Below are 17,374 nucleotides of genomic sequence, written 5' to 3' on the forward strand. Positions count from 1 at the left end.
GGTCAGAATTGCACTGTAAAGACTCCCTAAAGTACGAGGTTTTCTGACATGACGAACACTAACTGGGAAGGCTGACAAGGCTGGTTTGTGTTCCAGGCCGTTGTTCATGCGGGACACTGTCACACACGGCCCTGTGGGCCACCCCCCCTTACTTCCAAGTTGGGAGGAGAGATGTGCATGCAGCCCCAAGACTTGGAAGCAGATGTAGCAACCGCAAGAGCCTGGAAGGATGGGGGTGATGGAAATGAGGTGCTGGGAGGTCCTAAGAAGATCTTACAGTGGGCAGGAGGCAAGTCCAATGACACATTTCAGAGGAGCGATCTCTGGGGGTTGACCCTGGTCATGAATCATTCTTCCCACCAAAACCAGGGTGTTGGTTTGCTCATCCTTCTTTCAGTCAGTGGTTATACTCCCATGTCCACCCTCACACACATCTAAGTAGTCGCTACGTCTGACCTACTGTACCTGAGAAATTGCCATAACACCAACCCCTCATTGCCACAGACCAGCCTCAGCCCAGCTGACACCAGTTCTCCCAAGATTCATGACACGCAATCCTCCCGAAGGTCCTGCTTGCTGCCACAGTAGAGGGTCACGCCATGAGTTAGCCCCTGCATCTGCTGCGATGCCCGCCCACGCTCTCAGCCCCCACCCCACACCGGGTGCCCTCCTGAGAGCATCAAACTTTCAGTATCTCCCTGAGTAGAGCCGTTCTGTGACCTGTGTGCAGGCACACATGATGTCCCATTGACTGGAGGGTCAGGCCAATCAGAAAATCAGCCTCTGAGGCTTGGCCTCCTTCTCACCTTTGACTAATTCTTGAGCAGAACCGATCACTTCTACTTCTTGATTCCCATTGCAGTTTACAGATTTTTCAGTTCACCAAACATCTTGAAGCCCTACAGGAGCCAGAACCCCACTGCATTCTGTTTGATTATGGATCTGCCTCCCTTCTCTAGGGTAGGAAATTTTTCCTCTCCCTTCTTTGCCTCTTTCCCTGGACCTTGAGGGGAAGGCTGATACTGTCCTGCTCTCCCAGAGCTGACAAGCTAAGGAGCGGCACGAGGTCTGCATATAGACTGGGACAAGGTGAGGCACTTCGGATCAGGAGCCACAGGATGGTTCTGAAAACAATGGTGGGTGGGAATGCAGGGCAGGGCTGCATCAAGGGTCACCTTGTGGAGGAGGTGGAGCCACATGGCTGGAGGGGTGTGGGTGAGTGGAGAGGGAGAGGAGGCTCCCTCAGGCAGGAGGGATAAGGAAGGGGAATGGGCTGCTGATGGCAAGGGTTAAGACTGGGGGCGGTTTGGGGGCAGTGGTGGGAATGCAGGGTTTGCACTGGGTCACACAGGAAGGCAAGTAAGAGACAAGTGTGTTCAAAATTTCCAGGCTAGCTGTGACATTGACTTTCCAGGGCTAAAACTGGGACCCCAAGGGCAGCTCACTGGAAAGTGTCCCAGGGACTGGACAAAAGATCATATGACATCTCTATAATGGTCAGGAGAGAGGACAGACGCTGAGACAAAAGCGGGTCAGAGGTTAAGGAGCCAGGCATTCGGGCTCTGAGAGGAGATGATGGGGGGTACACAGCTTGCCGGGGACAAGCCTTGCAGAGCGGCCATTCTGTACTTTGAGTTTGGATGAACTGGACCCAAGGCTGTAGAGGAACAGGCTCCTATTGGACAGTAGGAGTGTTCAACCTGTGGCCCCAGAGAAGCCACTGTGTCTCTGCACACCTTGTCTTGTGGCCTTGCGTGGGCCACACTGGATCCCCTTCTAAATCTTGAAAGTACAACTTTCCCACAGCTGGGAAAATATGGGGTTCTTCCACCCAATTTCAGATCATGTTTCTCTCAGCCTAAAATGAGAGCTAAGAGATGACCAATCTACAGGTGACCAGACAGCTTTTTTTTCTGGGGAGTGGAGTGTTTTGTAGATTGTGGGCCAGTCACAGCCACTTCTGGAGCGAGAGGAAACTACTTGAGCACTTGCCCTTTGTCCCTGCCTGCCCCTCAGAGCTTGCTGATTCTCACTCAGCATGTGATTCTAGTAAGAGTGGTTTCTGACTTCCCACCTCTTCGCTGATCAAAAGCCACTAATGAGGAGGCCCTAGCGTCCACAAGAAGGGGGCGCCCTGAATGGCAAAACAGCAGCCAGGGGCCTGAGATGGGAGGGGAAATTGAAAAGACTCTGGAACTGTGAAGACAAAGCAGCCTTGAGACTTGAGACACTTAATGTAGGAACAGGGAGCTACAAGCCCAGTGGTGCCCAAGGACATGACATGATGCCTCCAGAAATCATGAGCCGCCATCCACTGCTGCACCCCCAGAGTCCTCTTCATGGGCTCACGGTCATGCCCAAGATGGCGGCCCAATGAGCAATGTGACGTTTTACACATACCGCAGGACTCAAGAGTCGGAAGGAAATTTAGATTTTTCCTAGTTCCAGCCTCTGTCCTGTAGGAAAATCCCCTTTATCTCTTGTGTTCAATCCTACCTGTTTCTGGATGCAAAGAACTTTTTAATATGCCTTGGAAGTGTAAACTGTTTCTTTAAATGATAAGTTTTGGTTATCAGGAAAATTAAGCTTTGTGCAATACTTGACTGACCCATCAATAACCGATAAATGAGGCTTTAATATATTCTGAATCCATTTCAGAGAATCTTATCTGATAGGAATAGACTGTGTCTTGGCATTTCTCTGCCAACTTTGAAAGGAGATAAATGATCAGCAGAGTGACTCACAGACAGTGATATGCAGACAGGGTGACAAATGAAAGGGATCTGGGAGCAATGGGGGTGAAGCCGGTGCTGAGTCACTTTGTAATTTAAAGAGAGCTGGGGAGGGGGGAAGTCACCATCAAGCGAATTACACCACAAAACTATCGGAGATCAACAACAAGAAACCAAGACTGTATGGGAAGGAGATTAAGCCAAGTGTATCTGGGAAAAACAGCTTTGAAAAAGATTCGAAGCAATTGGCAAAATTGTGGCCATGGGGGCACTTGCTGCACGGAAGAGGGTCAGCTGGGTATTTTTCTAGGTGGAAGTGTTGACCCTTTAATGCACAAATGATGACCCAGTCAAACCCATCTTCTCCAACTTCACTCTGAGGATGAAGATGATGGGGGCCTGACAACTCTCGAGAAGCAGTATTAAATTGCTCACTCCTCATTATGGCTTTGTCAGGTGTAGCTTTATTGAGAGAAACCTCTCCCACTGCCTCAGGGACCGAATCTTCAAGTCAGCTCCATCAATTAGGTTTTCTCTGTACTCCAGGCTCCTAAGAATTAGTCTCTGATCTCAGAAGGAAAGATGCAAAGCTAATTGGGTCTTTAAATGATTAATAATTACTCAATTCATAAAGCTGTAAGAGCCTGGTCCCCCCGGTGTGTTCAATATAGCAAGACACTTTGGGGTATGGGGTCATCCTAAACTAGCTCCTTCCTGTGAGGCACCAGCAAAAGGCATCAGTGAAAGACACAGCCAACCAACCGGTGACCAGCATTTCATGATGACCTGCATGTGGTTAATTTATACGGCACAATGTGGGACCATGGGGATTTGTGGGAACCTTTCCTCTCGGGGAGGTGATGAAGGCAGACCCCTCATAATTAGTCCTCCTCTGTGATACCAATTACGCAAGCCCAGTTCAACCTCATAAGGGGGGGGTGCGAGGCTCACTCTGACATTTATGGGACATTTATGCACCTGGCACCATTCCAGTCACGGAGGGCTCAGCAGCAAACAGACATATGTAGTGGGTCCGAGGGTCACAGAATGTGGTCAAAGATAAAGCAGGATACAAGAGAAACTTCCTCGCCCCGGGTGTGGGCAGGCTGCTCCTGATGAAGGAATCACGGCCCTTCTTGCGAGGTGGTGAGGGAGGAAGAGGAGCTGTGATTTACTGAGTACCCACCCAAAGCTGGGTTCCAGGCCAGGCTTCTACAAACGCTGGTTCGGTCAAACCTCAAAACAGCCCTATAGGGTCATGATGACGTGTCCAGCTCACGGTCAGGAAAACCGAGGTTGAGACACGGTGGCTACTTGCCCAAAGTCAGGAAGAGCTGGAACGGGGTGTCCAGTCCAGCCTGGCTGGTGGGCGGCACCTCCCAAGGACCTGCTGGCCCCCTTGGCCCTGCCAGGACCGTGCTTTCTCCAGTGCCGTCCTGGGGGTGCGGGGACATGCATCCAGCCAGGCTGGCACACAGGAGGGTGCTGAAACTCACCACAAACACACCGAGAGCAAGCCAACGAACCGTCTGCGTCTGCAAAGCCCACTTCTGATGCCCCTAATTTCTATATTTAACAAAGTAGCTTTTAACTCAAGTGGGGAGGCAGGGGAAGCAGGCTTTCAGCCTCTTTTGAAGGACACTATTTAGCTGTAAGTACCTCTCAGTCACTTCTGCAATATGAGGTTTTTTCCTTTTTTTTTTTTTTGTCATCTGAGTAAATCACGGAAATGTTACCAAGCTTGATTTGAAAGTTCTCTGAGAAGCACGAGTGCCCTGCAATCGTGACTTATGACTATTATCATTACTGTTGTCATTACTGATGTCGTAGAGTTAAGACCTATTTGGATCTAAAGATAGACCACACTATAACCTACAGCTTCCTCAATTCATTCAGATTTGCAAGAGTGGAGTGTTTATTACACTCACAATTCACAAGGAACCACTTTCTTCCAAATCAGTTCTGCAACCCGTTGTACCTAAATTGGTTTGAATCACAAATCTGCAAATATTTCTATATTTAGAGATGAGGTGTTTTACCATTACAGAAAGCCTATTATTTTATAGATACAGCAACATTTGCTGAAAAATGTATTTTACTCAGAGGAAATCAAATAAGCAAATAGAAGGGAAGATATGTAAATCAGTAGAACATAAAAATTGTGCAGAATAAAAAGCATGCACTGTATTGGAAGCATGCAATTTGGCTTCTGCTGACAGAGTCTTTATGAAATGCTAACACTTATTTATTTGATACCAATGATGGATGATCTAAGAGTTCTCAAAGGTAGTTTTAAAAATGTGAATAGCACAGTGGATTATGTGAATTTGCTGGTCATGTACTCCAATATTATCAAAATTAAAAAAAGAAATCCCCAACATGACAGAAGGAGGAAAGACAGGAGGAAGAAAGATACAGGGCCAGATCCGAATGGGGGTTTGGGTGCCGGGGGCCCGGTATCTCCCCAGTGGGATCTGAGCCTGTGTGCTTAGGAGGAACAGCCTGGGGTGTGTGAGCCTCAAGGGAAGAGCCAATCAGAAGGAGGACCAGCCAATGGCCAGTAACCTACACACATTTATCCATTCATGGGCGCATCCACCCAACCAACATATATTTATCGAGCCCCTCTGGGGTCCCAGAGCACCACCAGGCACTCAAAATGCAAAGCCGTGCCATCAGGTGCATCTGCTTCAGTGGGGAAGGAATGGTGAAAATAGGTGTTTCCACCCGGGACAACCAGGGCTCTGACAGAGGGTCCACGCAAAGGCGGGGAGGCTGTGAGACACCTGGTGTCCTGACCCAGGGGCGACCCTGTGGCCGAGCTCTGGAGGAGGCACGAGCCCTTCAAGGGGGATGGCAGAAGAGAGGCCCGGCTGCGGAGGTAGCAGCAGGCTGAGGCCCTGGGCAGGAGGCTAGGTGAGCGCGGAGGGGAGGGCGGAGAGAGCCCGGGGTCAGCAGGTGCAGTGGCCAGAGGCTGGGCACGGAGACCCGGCACGTCCACACACACTCAGGAAGCCTGCAGGCCGTCTGTAGAGCCCACCGTGATAGGGTGCCAATGGGGGAATGAGGGAAACGGAGAGGAGGAGAGGAAAACCAAGTATCAAACCTTCTAAACCAAGAGCGAAAAGTTGTAATTTCGAGGATCTAACAAAACCCCAGCGTAAGGCCATGGCCTCTGATGGCTGGCTGGGGACCCACTGTTGTGCTGGTCACTTGGAGTCGGGACAGCTGACCGTACTGCTGCAGATAATGGGGGAGCACTTAAGGCTACGCGGTGGCAACACTCACATGACCTCCAGCCGGGCCGTTCTGGAGTCGTTCCCTCCTTCAGACACGATTTCACAGGTGTAGTCTCCGATGTCACCCGACCACGTCTGGCTAATGAGGAGGGACCCGTCCTTCTCCACCATGACCCTGGAACTGCTGGATGGGGTGATGACTGCGTTGTCCTTCTTCCAGACGTAGCTGTGGGCCAAGCGGGGAGTCACGAGTTAGGAAAGATCTCCAGTTAAGAAGATCCAGCCAAGAGTCTAGAGTTAGGATCTGGGCCACAGGCAACTGACCGCCTTGTGAATGGACCAGAAGCCACAGAACCATGCTCTTTAAATGGGTGAATTTTATGACATGTGAATATATCTAAAAGAAAGAAAAAAGAAAAGCAACCAGCTATCTTGGTCACAGTACAACCACAGATGCTAGAGTCAAAAATGGGCTAGTGAAGACCGCGGAGAACACTGATCTTGTCTTTGGGTTTAGAGATGGGAAGTCTGTTGGGTCATGATCACACCTGTCATTTCCTAAAACTACTTCACCTTCCCGCCCAGGAGTACGCCTGGAGGAGGGCAGTGTTGACTGGATAGGAAGCAATGACTGTCCGAAAACTCCTCAGAGGGGAACCACCGAAATTCTAGAAAAAGGCAGATCATACCCCAGAAACGTGTTTTCTTAACATCCAACTGTTCTGGCAGATTGTCCTTAAAACTGCCTTTCTTCCTCATTTAATTCTTTATGACCATTGTAGCATGTTTTTCTTTTCGAATGTAGAAGCAATTAAGAGCCTGCCCAGCATCTGGCTGTCAGTGGACAGGGGGCCACGATTCATTGCTGGGTGGGATCAAAGTGCTGGCTTTCCTTTCCAAAATCATTTGCCTGGACTTGCAAAACATACCCAGTTCTTTAAAGGTTTAATATGCACAGAGAACAGACATTAATAAACTGCTTATCTGAAACTACCCTGAGACAGAACAGACCTGGTCCCCCAAGAAGGAAATGACTCGGGGATACAAAATTCAGTTGTAGATTGTCCCTTACGGCGCTTAGGTGCTCTTGGGGCAGAGAAACCCGGGGACAAGGGGTGCCCCAAGAGTGAGCAATCGAAGTCCTCCTTGGGAAGGAGGCTCCAATTTTGTCTGTTTAATCACACACAAGAAGCTCTGGGAAACCCACAAAGATCCAGAGGGATTCTGTATGAGCTCGTAGAGTAGCAGAAAACCAGCCTATCTGTCCTTCTTTGTCTCGGGAAGCCTACTCCCAAACCATTTAGAGATGAACGGGTTCTTTTCTGGGCATGACAACTCTCTCTAAGACGGCCTCCATGGAGTCCCTAGGTAATCTTGAACCGTTAGTTTTTGTTTGTTGGTTTTGCATCTGACATTCTTATAACTAAACCCAACTTGGCTTTTGAGCTCTGAGGAATTCCAGAGAGCCAGGTGGAGGCACAGAAATTCATGATTTGCCAAACACCTGCCCAAGAAGAGTGAGAAAGCAGCTCAGTCTCGGGATCCAGTTAATAACGTATGTGGCAGCAACCACCTCCCTCTGCACAGAGTGAGATGATCCAGAAAGGAGGAAGGCACCTCGATTCTATCCATTTGGCTAAGCACGTGCCTTCTGGGCTAAGGCCAGAGAGACAACTCCAGGATGACTGCATCTTTCTTTCTAGATTTATTTTCCAGGTGGATTCTGAAAATTAAAAACAGTTCTGAAAGTGGCAGCTCTTTGGGAAGAAGCTCACCACCCACGGCCACCTGTGTCAGCTGCCATGCATTTACCTGGAGGGTCATGTATTTCATCTTTACCTTCCCATCTGAACTCGGACAAAGACAGGATATTACGATTCCTTTAGTGGAGCTTCAAGGCATCTAGTCCCGTCTTTACAAGTATTGTCCTGTATATGCACCAGGTGACTGTAGTTGTCTTTCTTCTGGGTGTGGGCCTCCCTTGCTCCCCATTTCACAATGAAACCATCCCAGAGCAGAGAAAACCCTTCTCGAGTATCGCACGGCCCAGCGTAAACACTGCTGAAATCCTATTCGATCCCTCTGGATTTTTCTCTCATTAAGTGTCAGCTTCTGACAAGTACGTTTTACAGATAGTGTATTAACCTTGGCAGAAAAATCATGAAAAGCTGTACCGAAGTCATGAAGTGGAACATAGCTCACTGTAAATAATACATAAGGCTAGAGTGGAAAATGGGATTTGTGTGATTAATGATGGAGCCCAAGACCGTGAGATGCCGTAATCAGGGATCTGTGGCTGAAATCAAAGCTCCCCAAATTCTCCCTTCTCATCTCCACTTCAGTTCCTAAGCTCCCAGGATATGAACGAGCCCCAGACATTGTAAGTGACGGAGCTGACCGGAGGGCAATCCGGGGATCGTGAGTGGCTCCACAGCGCAGCATGGCTGTGGTCCCCTTAATCACCACGCGGTCCTCCGGAGGGTTAACGATGGACGTGCGATCTGTGGAGACACAAGGCACAGCTCAGACAAAGTTACATGCTCCAGAGTTTCCTCCTTTGAGGGGGGAGGAATTGGTCATCTGACATCAAAACCTCCAAGGTTTCTCTCATCTTGGCAAAGCAAGCATAAATGGAAGCGCTTAGAAATGCTCAGGGAACTGAAAGCAAGCCTTCCCAGGCCGCAGCCACGGTCTTCGGGCCTGCCCTCCCCACGAGGGTCACTCCCGAACCTCTAAACCCTTGGGAAGACACTGAGAATGAAGATCGTGTGCAGAGGTTTATGAGGTTCTGCAGTCTTAGGCGAAAATCTTGGTTCTTTCCCAAGATCATTAACATTCTGGTCATTTCTGCTGTCTGCACAGCACTTCATGACTTTGCAAAGTGCTTCCATTTGGAAGCACTTTGGGAGGGCTGTGAGAGCAGCACTCCCAGGTTTCAGGACTAGAAGGTGGAGCTCAAGAGGCGTGGTGGCTCGCCCGACATGGGGCGCGGGTCAGGGTGGGGCCTAGTGCTCCCAGAAGCCACCACAGCCAAGGCCCCGGCAAAAGCCCTGTGGTGGGGTCCCCTCCCCGCACACCTCTGAGGTGGATGCTGCTCTGGTCCCACTAACAGAGCCCAAAACGTGGGAGTCATCAGACTAGGTTGGCGCCCAGCCTGACTGCTTGTGGCCAAGTGTCCAGGAAAACATGCGAGCTTCACTGTCTGCGGAAGGGGAGGCAGGCCACACGAGCATAGTTTGAATCTTAGCAAATCTACGGAAATTTTGGTGAGTGACCTACAGAGATGCAGACATCAATTCTTCACAAGCTATTAAATATAAGGTTGACATGTTAGGGACATACGACCAATCGGAAGTGGGGGGACACAGTGGGCCACGAAACGAGACAAAAATGGGGGCGGGTGAATTCATTCCTTTTTAAAACTCCTGGTGTTTTTAGAATACCCAATAAATTAGTAAGGTCATTGATCAAAGTGGACACAAACTATATCACAGAGAGCCAAACAGACATGAAATAAAGCACGATAATTCAGTTTCTCTTCCAGGATAATATTTTAACAAATTCATCACTGAGGCAAATTGAAATTTTCTCTCTTCATAGAGATAAGCTTTACAAAAATCAGTGAGCACTATCTTTTGCTTTTATGAATGATTTTTATGCATTTATTATTATTATTTTTAGTAATATAGTTATGGGTGAAGCAGAGAGGAAAAAGTACGCCAGCAAGTGAAGCTAAAAGGTTTGGGGGTGGGGGGGCAGAGGTATTTGGTGACGAATCCTTATGTCTGGAAAACAATCTGTTCTCCGTTTTCGAAAACTGTTCTAGATAAAGAAATAAAAGTTGGAGAAATAACAAAGATTTTTCTTCAGTTCACTCCTAACATAAAAAACACTCATATTTAAAATACTAGGAGTGGTTTAGTTGGTTATAATGATATTATAGAAAAAATATACTTTCTCTGAAACATTAACTCTTGATTCGGTTCCCTTACATGATTTCAAAATTCACCGCCCTACTGGTTTTGTCGTTTGGGCTCGTTTGGGCTAATATTCTCTATGCCACTGACTGTAAAAACTCCCGCTTTTCTCTCTCCTGAAACATCCCCATTAAATCTTTGAATACAGTTTCTAATTATGTTTTTAGAAGCTGAAAAATTAATTGCTCAACAGATTTCTATAAATTAGTTGTAAAAATAATCATTCTCTTATGATTCAATTAGAGAGTCCAAGGGCATTGACATCCCTAAGCACAGCTGACATGGTCATTAAACTGTGATTAACAGAAAGTTCCACATGGCCTGCGGTCCTTACTCCACACGGTCAGCACTGCGGACGCATTCAGGGACCCCTCCGTGTTGGCTGCATAGCAGGTGTAGTTGCCGGCATCCTGGATGAAGACGGGGGCAATCTGTAGACCCCCAGACTCCAGAAGCATGAACCTAGGAATCCGCACGGAGCCACTGGCCAAAATATGTTTTCCTGAAGAAAAGTCAAGAAAGCAGGAGTGTAAGCACCAAGACCAAGAAAATAACTCGAAACAATAATAAAGTGGAAACTGTACGTACAACAATAACCAAAGCAGCTCCCTTTAGCATTATTTAGGATCTTAATTGTCCAAAATTGAGAAACTTGGTTAAACAAATTATGATCCATGTAGGCGATTGTTACCTTTGGGTGACTGGTTCTGAGTTTCCTTTATATCTGTATGCACTGGAAGATTTTATATATAAAGCTACCATTACATTCTGAATCCGGAGACGGAAGTATATGTAAGATAGAAGAACATCCTCTTGCTTACTGGCCTGGAGTTCCTCAGACCTTCACGCTGAAGAGCTATGGTCCGAGGGTGGGAACCACACCGTTCGGCACATATTTCCTAAGGACGGACCACGTGTGCGGTTCATTCACTGACACACGTTGCCTACGTGAGGAAAGGGATGGAACTACAGAGAAAGCCTGTGGCATGATGCCACTCCTCACGGGGACTGAAAATGGGTGACACCGAGAGCGTCCTGTGTGTCAAATGAGCCAGAAGCATCTTTCTGTCTCCGTTTCCCATTTTAGTGAGCTTCATCCCTTCTTGGCCACTCTGCTAAGGAACACAGAGAAGGCCCTTGGCATAACCCAGGCTTTGGCTTTCTGCCTTTTTTTTTTTTTATTATGTTATGTTAATCACCATACATTACATCCCTAGTTTTTGATGTAGAGTTCCATGATTCACTGTGTGCGTATAACGCCCAGTGCTCCACGCAAATCAAAGTCTCACTGGCACACACGTCCTATTAGTTTCGGGTGCGCATCCTCGGCACCCTTCTTTCTTAAAAGAACAAGGATATTATTCTTAATTTGTAACAGGACCTCCGTTTCACAAGTGGGGACACTGGGCCCTGGTGGCACTTCTCTGAATCCACTACCTGGTCTTTTGGGGGAGCCCCTTCACAAGCCTGAGGTGCCCTACGAAGAAGGGCTTAGGCAGAAAACAGGGATAGTCACCCGTTTTAAAACACGGCTGTTTCTCTGCGTGGAGGTAGGCTCCGGGAAGCTCCTGGGGGCCTTGGCCGCCTTGCTCATGCTGGTAGCTCCGGCACCTGGCGCCTGGCAGGTGCCCCACAGACGGCTGCCAGTCTTTACTGAAGGAGCCAAAGAGGGCGGGAACGAAAACACGCAAGGCTTGGCCCGACGCGCTCATCTCCCATGTTGGCCAGACCGCACCTACCTCTCCTCCACGTGATGGCGGGCTTCGGGGCTCCAGACACCTCGCACCTCAGGACGGCCATCATCCCATCGGTGACCGTGGTGTCCACCGGAAGCTGGGTAAATGCTGGTGCAACATCTAAGGGGGAACGAACAGTGAGATACTCAGTGTGCTACCCCTCAGATGCGCCCAGACCTGCCTGCTGGAGTGGCCCATATGCACTTTTATGGGACTAATCACAGAGATAACTGTAGCAATAAAGGCGGAAAACCTTTGAGCAGTGACTATAACCTTCCCCTAATTGGCCCCCAGGAGCTGCTTATCTGTGTTTACAACCCGAAGAGAAATCCAGTCTTGTGATGGAATGGACACACAAGTGGGCAAGTGCAGGAGCCTGGAAGCGGCTGTTTCAGGTGAACGTTCATGAGGGGGACACATTGATTCAGATAAATCTAACAAGCTGGTCTTCAGCACCTTCTAAAAAATAGGAAAAGCTGATTTTTGAATATTAAATATTACCCAAAGGATGACACTTTCACAAAATAACCGATTTCAAGCACATCTGTGAGGGATTTCCAGGAAGTGTCAGGGGCCCAAGTGTTGGGGGGTCTTCTTGTCCTTGGGGGACGGCATGGGCTTCCAGCTCCCGAGACCCCGAATCAGACCGAGACAGTCAGGGGCAGCCCAGGCTGGCTCAGTGAGACTCATGCGACCTTTTCTACCCTGGGAATGATGAAACTGGAAACCCCTGGAGGACGGGGTGTGCATGCCCCCCAATCCTGTGAGGCCCCTGGGGAGCCTGGGCTGCGGTTCCCAGGGCAAGTGCACGGGACTCGGGGCCAGGGCACTGCGGCCACCTCTCCTTGCACCAGGTGGGAATCCCCACAAGCCACCTATGTCCCGTGGATGCTGCCCCCAAAGCAAATCCCAGAGCCCCTGCTTCCCTCCACCTCTGGGGCCCCCACATGGACAGTACATTGGCCTCCTGCCAGGTCCCAAGACTTCCACTCTTCCCTGCATTGGCCATTCTACACCCAGCCTTGGGTGCCCCGCGGAAGCTATGAAGGACACCCCGCCACTTCCTGCCCAAACCCCACGAAATCCTCCCACTGGCTCCTGGGCCTTTGCCCTACTTGTCTCTCCAACCCATCTCCTGGCATGACCCCTGGTTCCTCACCAGACGGCGTCCCCACTGTCTCCTTGCTCCCTGCACACACACCTCCCCAAGCTTGTTCCTGGAAGGCACCTGCAGCAACCCCTCCCTCACCCCATAATACCCACAAACCCCCAAGACTTTGCACCTTTGGGCCTCAGCTCCGGTAGCATCTCAGGGAACGCTCCCTGACCACCCTCCGAGAGGCCTCCCTGGTCACTCTGGGCCCTGCTTGTTCGCTCGTTTCCTGGCCCTCATCCCTGGCTAAATTATGCCCTCCTCTGCCGTCTGTCTCCCCACTTCACGACCTCTGTCCTGGAGGCACAAGAACCTCGCATGTCTTCCTCAGAGCTCTGTCCCCAACCCTGACAGACCCCAGTGCCTGACACAGATGCTGTGTAAATGTTTGTTAAATTCATGAACTAATATAACACTGTGTGTTAACTATACTGGAATTAAAATAAAGTTTAAAAAAAAACTGTGCTCATCTGTGCCCCACAGCCTCCTGGCTGACTTGTAAGATACACTTTAAATAATTCTAATTAATCGAAACTCAGTTTCCGGCGTAAGTACCCAATATTATTCCCGCTGTTTGAAGCGATACTGGTTTCGTATGCTCCAAACCAGAGGCTAAATTTGAACCCTGCACAAGGTTCAAGGGTGTGACCCCTACTTTACCAAAATACATTCAATCCTTAAATTTATAAGTTCGGGCAGATGAGAGCCGTCTGCCTATGGACATGATTTGCTTTCTCAAACGGCTCTCACACCTGAGGATATCAGCATTTGGCTTCCAAAAGGGCAAACATGAAAGGTATAATTCCATAATAACCAAATTCTACTTCATTTTAGAAGAACAATATTACAACTGTGGAGATGAAAAAGAAAACCCACAGATGCAGTGGAAACCTGTACCTTCATTTTATTTTTCAAAGACAGAGTGCCAAAGTATTTCTGCTAATGGGATAATAAAAGAAACTTACAGAAGAACTATAATTGTTCAAAAAAACTAAAATAGAAAATGAATATTAAAAAATGGGGAAAAGATCAAAAGAAAAAGATTAGGTACGAGCTATTCACTGAACAGTCTTTCCCGTTCTGTCCAGAAAAATGGTAGATTTTTCTCCCCCCTGCTTCTCAGTAGAGAGGAGGGCACGAGGCTCGCCTGAGAGCAGGTGGGGCGCCAGGGCGTGGGGACAACGGGGCGTATTTGCTGCCCAGGGGCTTAGCACGTGGGTTCCTGTCGGCCAGAGAGGTGGCTCTCCACAGTGCGTCACTGCGGACCCCTGTGCCCTGTCCGTTTGCCGAAGAGATGCTACCATTTTCTGAGTGTGTCACACACACAAAGGGTGCGAAGCTCTGGCCGAGGGCCCAGCCCGGGGGGTCTGGCTCTGAGGGGCAGCACTCACTGGTCACGTCCAGGTAGGTGTAGGTCTGGATCTCCCCTCCCTCATTACTGGCAAAGCACTGGAAGATCCCGGAGTCCTCGGGACGCAGCTTCTGGATGCGCAGGCCTCCACCTGAAAGCATCTTGTATCGAGGATTCTGGAGCTTGCTGATGGAGACGGCGTCCTTGTACCACTGGAGGGTGGGAAGAGGGACCCCTGTGTGGGAGTGGAAATAATTGGGCATTTGAAAAAATTAGATTGCGAGCACTTTCTGTGCAGGCTGAGGCAAACATGTCTCAGAGGCCACGAGGCAATACTTCAGTGGCATTTTTCGTCGAGGAGTCCCTTCATCCACCCTGTACGGTATTATTTTTCTCATCTCTATGAAGACACGGACACAGAGAAGCAGCAAGAGGGAGAGCAGGAATGAACTCCTGACACTGGGCTGCAGACCGTTCTGGACCCCCGAGCCGGCACACGCTTGTGCTCTGGTCTGGGGAGAAAGGGATCCCAGCCGTGACCGTGACCAACCTGGGGACAGACAGGGACAGGGAGGAAGGTCCCTGCAGCCCTGCAGTACCTGACTCTGACACTGAGGCTCAGGACAGGGCCACCAGGGCAGGAGACACATTTGGAAGGAAGTGGTCACTGCAACCTCGAAATGCTATTGGGAAGATTAACCACATCAGCGCCCACAAATCTCCCAGTGCCCGGCACACGGCCAGCGCTCACTGGCTAGAATGACTACGATTCCAACCACAAGGAGAAGGCGTCCCATCTTTGCAGCTGTCCCCTGCCGAGGGGGCTGGACATCAGTGCTCTAAGCAGACGCCCACCACGGTGGAGGATGGTTGCGGTTGAGTAAGCACCCGCGATGCATGTGGGTGAGGCTGAGGAGACATGAGGGGCGTTCAACTGTGGACGTGGGAAAAGACAAATGGGAGTCCGACAGGTGACGAGCAGGGGCTGCCGGATGGTGCCATCCTTGTCCTTAGGAGCTGATGGCACTCAGAGCAAGGCCAGCACTTGGACCAGGAAGATGGAGGGTCAGGCTGAGGCTGGGTACGCCTTCCTCATCCTAATGATGTTATAGTGAAAACTCAGGCCTCAGTCAGTGGGAGCACCTGATGGAGGGTGAGGCTGGGTTTGGGAGGGAAGACGCAGGGGACAAAGGACCAGCTCACAGGGGCAGAACCCGGGTTGTGAATGGACTGTCCTCGGCCTGAGAGCGTGAGGACCTCTGCTGCTCGGCCCCCACATGGCTGTGCTCAGCACGTGGAGCCCTGGCGATGCTGAGGCAGGCGCTATTCCCCTGGCGCCTTACTGCCCAGGTCGAGCCCTGACCGGGGAGATGCCAGGCTCCTTCCCTGGGCAGCTCCCCTGGGAGGCTTTCATGACTAGTGGTAGGGGACACTTCTTCCTTGGCATGTCTCTGACCCTTCTGAGCCACCAAAGAGGGGAAAACTGGGTAGACATGACAGTCTGTGCATAGAAACTCCACCAAAGCACACGAGACAATGAGGTCCTGAGCCATGGCGGGTGCGTGTATGCTTGTTGTGGGCCCACAGAGACGTGCGGGAATGTCTAGGCTTGTTCCGTACCTTGGTTTCCCTACCTATGAAATTAATTTAAATAAAACACATCTCAACAGGATTCATGGTGAAAAGCACACCCAAATCCCTTGATTTCAGATGCTATGTAGGTGTAAGATGTCTTCTTCAATAAATAAAGTTAATGTCGTAGAATATTTCAAGATAATGTATTCTCAGATTCTGTTCTTTGCCTTAATTATGTTTCCTGTCACTTTTTATTAAATCGGGAAATTAAAAAAATCCATTTCAAGGTAAAAGCATAACCAATTCATGTAAAATCTCGTAAGAGCCAATTACATGATGTAGCTTTCATGAAGAGTAACCACTTCGCATGCTGCTATAGTTTCACTGTCAAAATTAAAAGAAAGCAGTAAATTATCTGATGGCAACGTTGAAAGGCCTGCTCAGTATATATTTACACGTCTGTATTTAACAAGCAGTTTACCCTGTAGAAATGCAAAAAAGAGCATTCTCTTGTCAAGGGAAGAGCTTAAGATTGTCATTTATTGAAAAATAACTGATAGTATACAGGGAACTGGGAGTCTTTCTATTTTGAGGCGATTTAGTTTCATAAAGAGAAATCTTATCCCCAGCAGAACTGCAGATGCTGGTTTCTAAAATCCGAGCACTTGAAATACAGCGGAGTTTCACTTCCAGACCAGCGCTGACCTTAGAAAACGGTGTCTATACCAGGAAGAGAGCAACGAGACCCACCGCAAGGGGGACGTTTCCATGTAAAGTTCATGTCACTCTCCCCCCACTACTCCCCAGGATCCAGAACAGAGAAGGATGCTGCAGAGCAGATGTGCCAACAGCACCCGTGAGCGGCCCAGGGGCTGGGGACTGAGCCCCCCAGGATACACACTTTGGGCGGAAGCATAGTGGGTACAGGACGGTGCCCAAGGCAGACCCCGATCTCTACAGGGGCCATCGGCACTGCTCAGAGGGCACCCCCACTCCCTTTCAGAAACAGAAGAGGACACGCCCATACCTGTGGACCGCTGGCATGAGTTCTAAGCCTAGGCCCTCGGCTCTCTGGGAGAAGCCAGGTGCCCCGGCCAAAACCCTTGCTTTGGGAGCTGATGGGTCTGGGTTTGGATCTTGTCTCCATTGCCATGCAACCCCTGGCGGGTTGTCTAGTCTTTAATGAGCAGCTCCTACATGCCAGACACTGGGCTGTGATTTTAGAGGTATCTCCTCTCCTCTCCCTGGCTCTGTGCCTTGAGCACATTACTTAACCTTGCTTTCTAAGGTCTTGTTTTTGTATGTGTACTCTGAGATAATATCTCTTTTATGGGCCTGTTTTGAAGATTTACAAAATTGCTAGTAATCCTTACCCTCCAAGCTCTTAGAATAAAATACCCACCCTTAAGATGGACAGGTTTAAACATAAAAAAAAAGTCCTTTTCACTGACAGTCTCTAGCGCACTAACACAGCCTTTGTTAATGAAATTGCCTTTAAAAAGCCTGTCTCTGTGAGAGGGGTTCCTGTAATTATTTGTGCTGCCTGACAGTGGACGGCTCATCATCAAGGCAAGGCGGGGAGGGGTGAGCTTATTGAAATAACAAAGAAAA

At 49.3% G+C, this 17,374-nt stretch overlaps 1 protein-coding gene across 3 annotated transcripts in view; it reads right to left on the reverse strand.

Annotated features, from left to right (window-relative positions):
- Nucleotides 1-17,374, reverse strand: part of SDK1 (sidekick cell adhesion molecule 1) — an 893,742-nt gene that overhangs the window by 211,016 nt on the left and 665,352 nt on the right. For 2 of the 3 annotated variants that reach the window (XM_073886319.1, XM_073886318.1), the window contains 5 exons: nucleotides 14,229-14,423; nucleotides 11,688-11,804; nucleotides 10,283-10,450; nucleotides 8,370-8,472; nucleotides 6,021-6,197 (listed from right to left, as the gene is read on the reverse strand). In XM_073886319.1, coding sequence (XP_073742420.1) covers nucleotides 6,021-6,197; nucleotides 8,370-8,472; nucleotides 10,283-10,450; nucleotides 11,688-11,804; nucleotides 14,229-14,423 — 760 coding nt within the window. Of the gene's footprint in view, nucleotides 1-6,020; nucleotides 6,198-8,369; nucleotides 8,473-10,282; nucleotides 10,451-11,687; nucleotides 11,805-12,185; nucleotides 12,321-14,228; nucleotides 14,424-17,374 lie in introns of those variants that run through there. The other variant, XM_073886320.1, reaches the window with a different exon arrangement.

Source organism: Callorhinus ursinus, unplaced genomic scaffold (genome assembly GCF_003265705.2).
Source record: "Callorhinus ursinus isolate GAN/ISIS: 27379988/994484 unplaced genomic scaffold, GSC_fseal_2.0 scaffold70, whole genome shotgun sequence".
Taxonomy (NCBI): domain Eukaryota; kingdom Metazoa; phylum Chordata; class Mammalia; order Carnivora; family Otariidae; genus Callorhinus; species Callorhinus ursinus.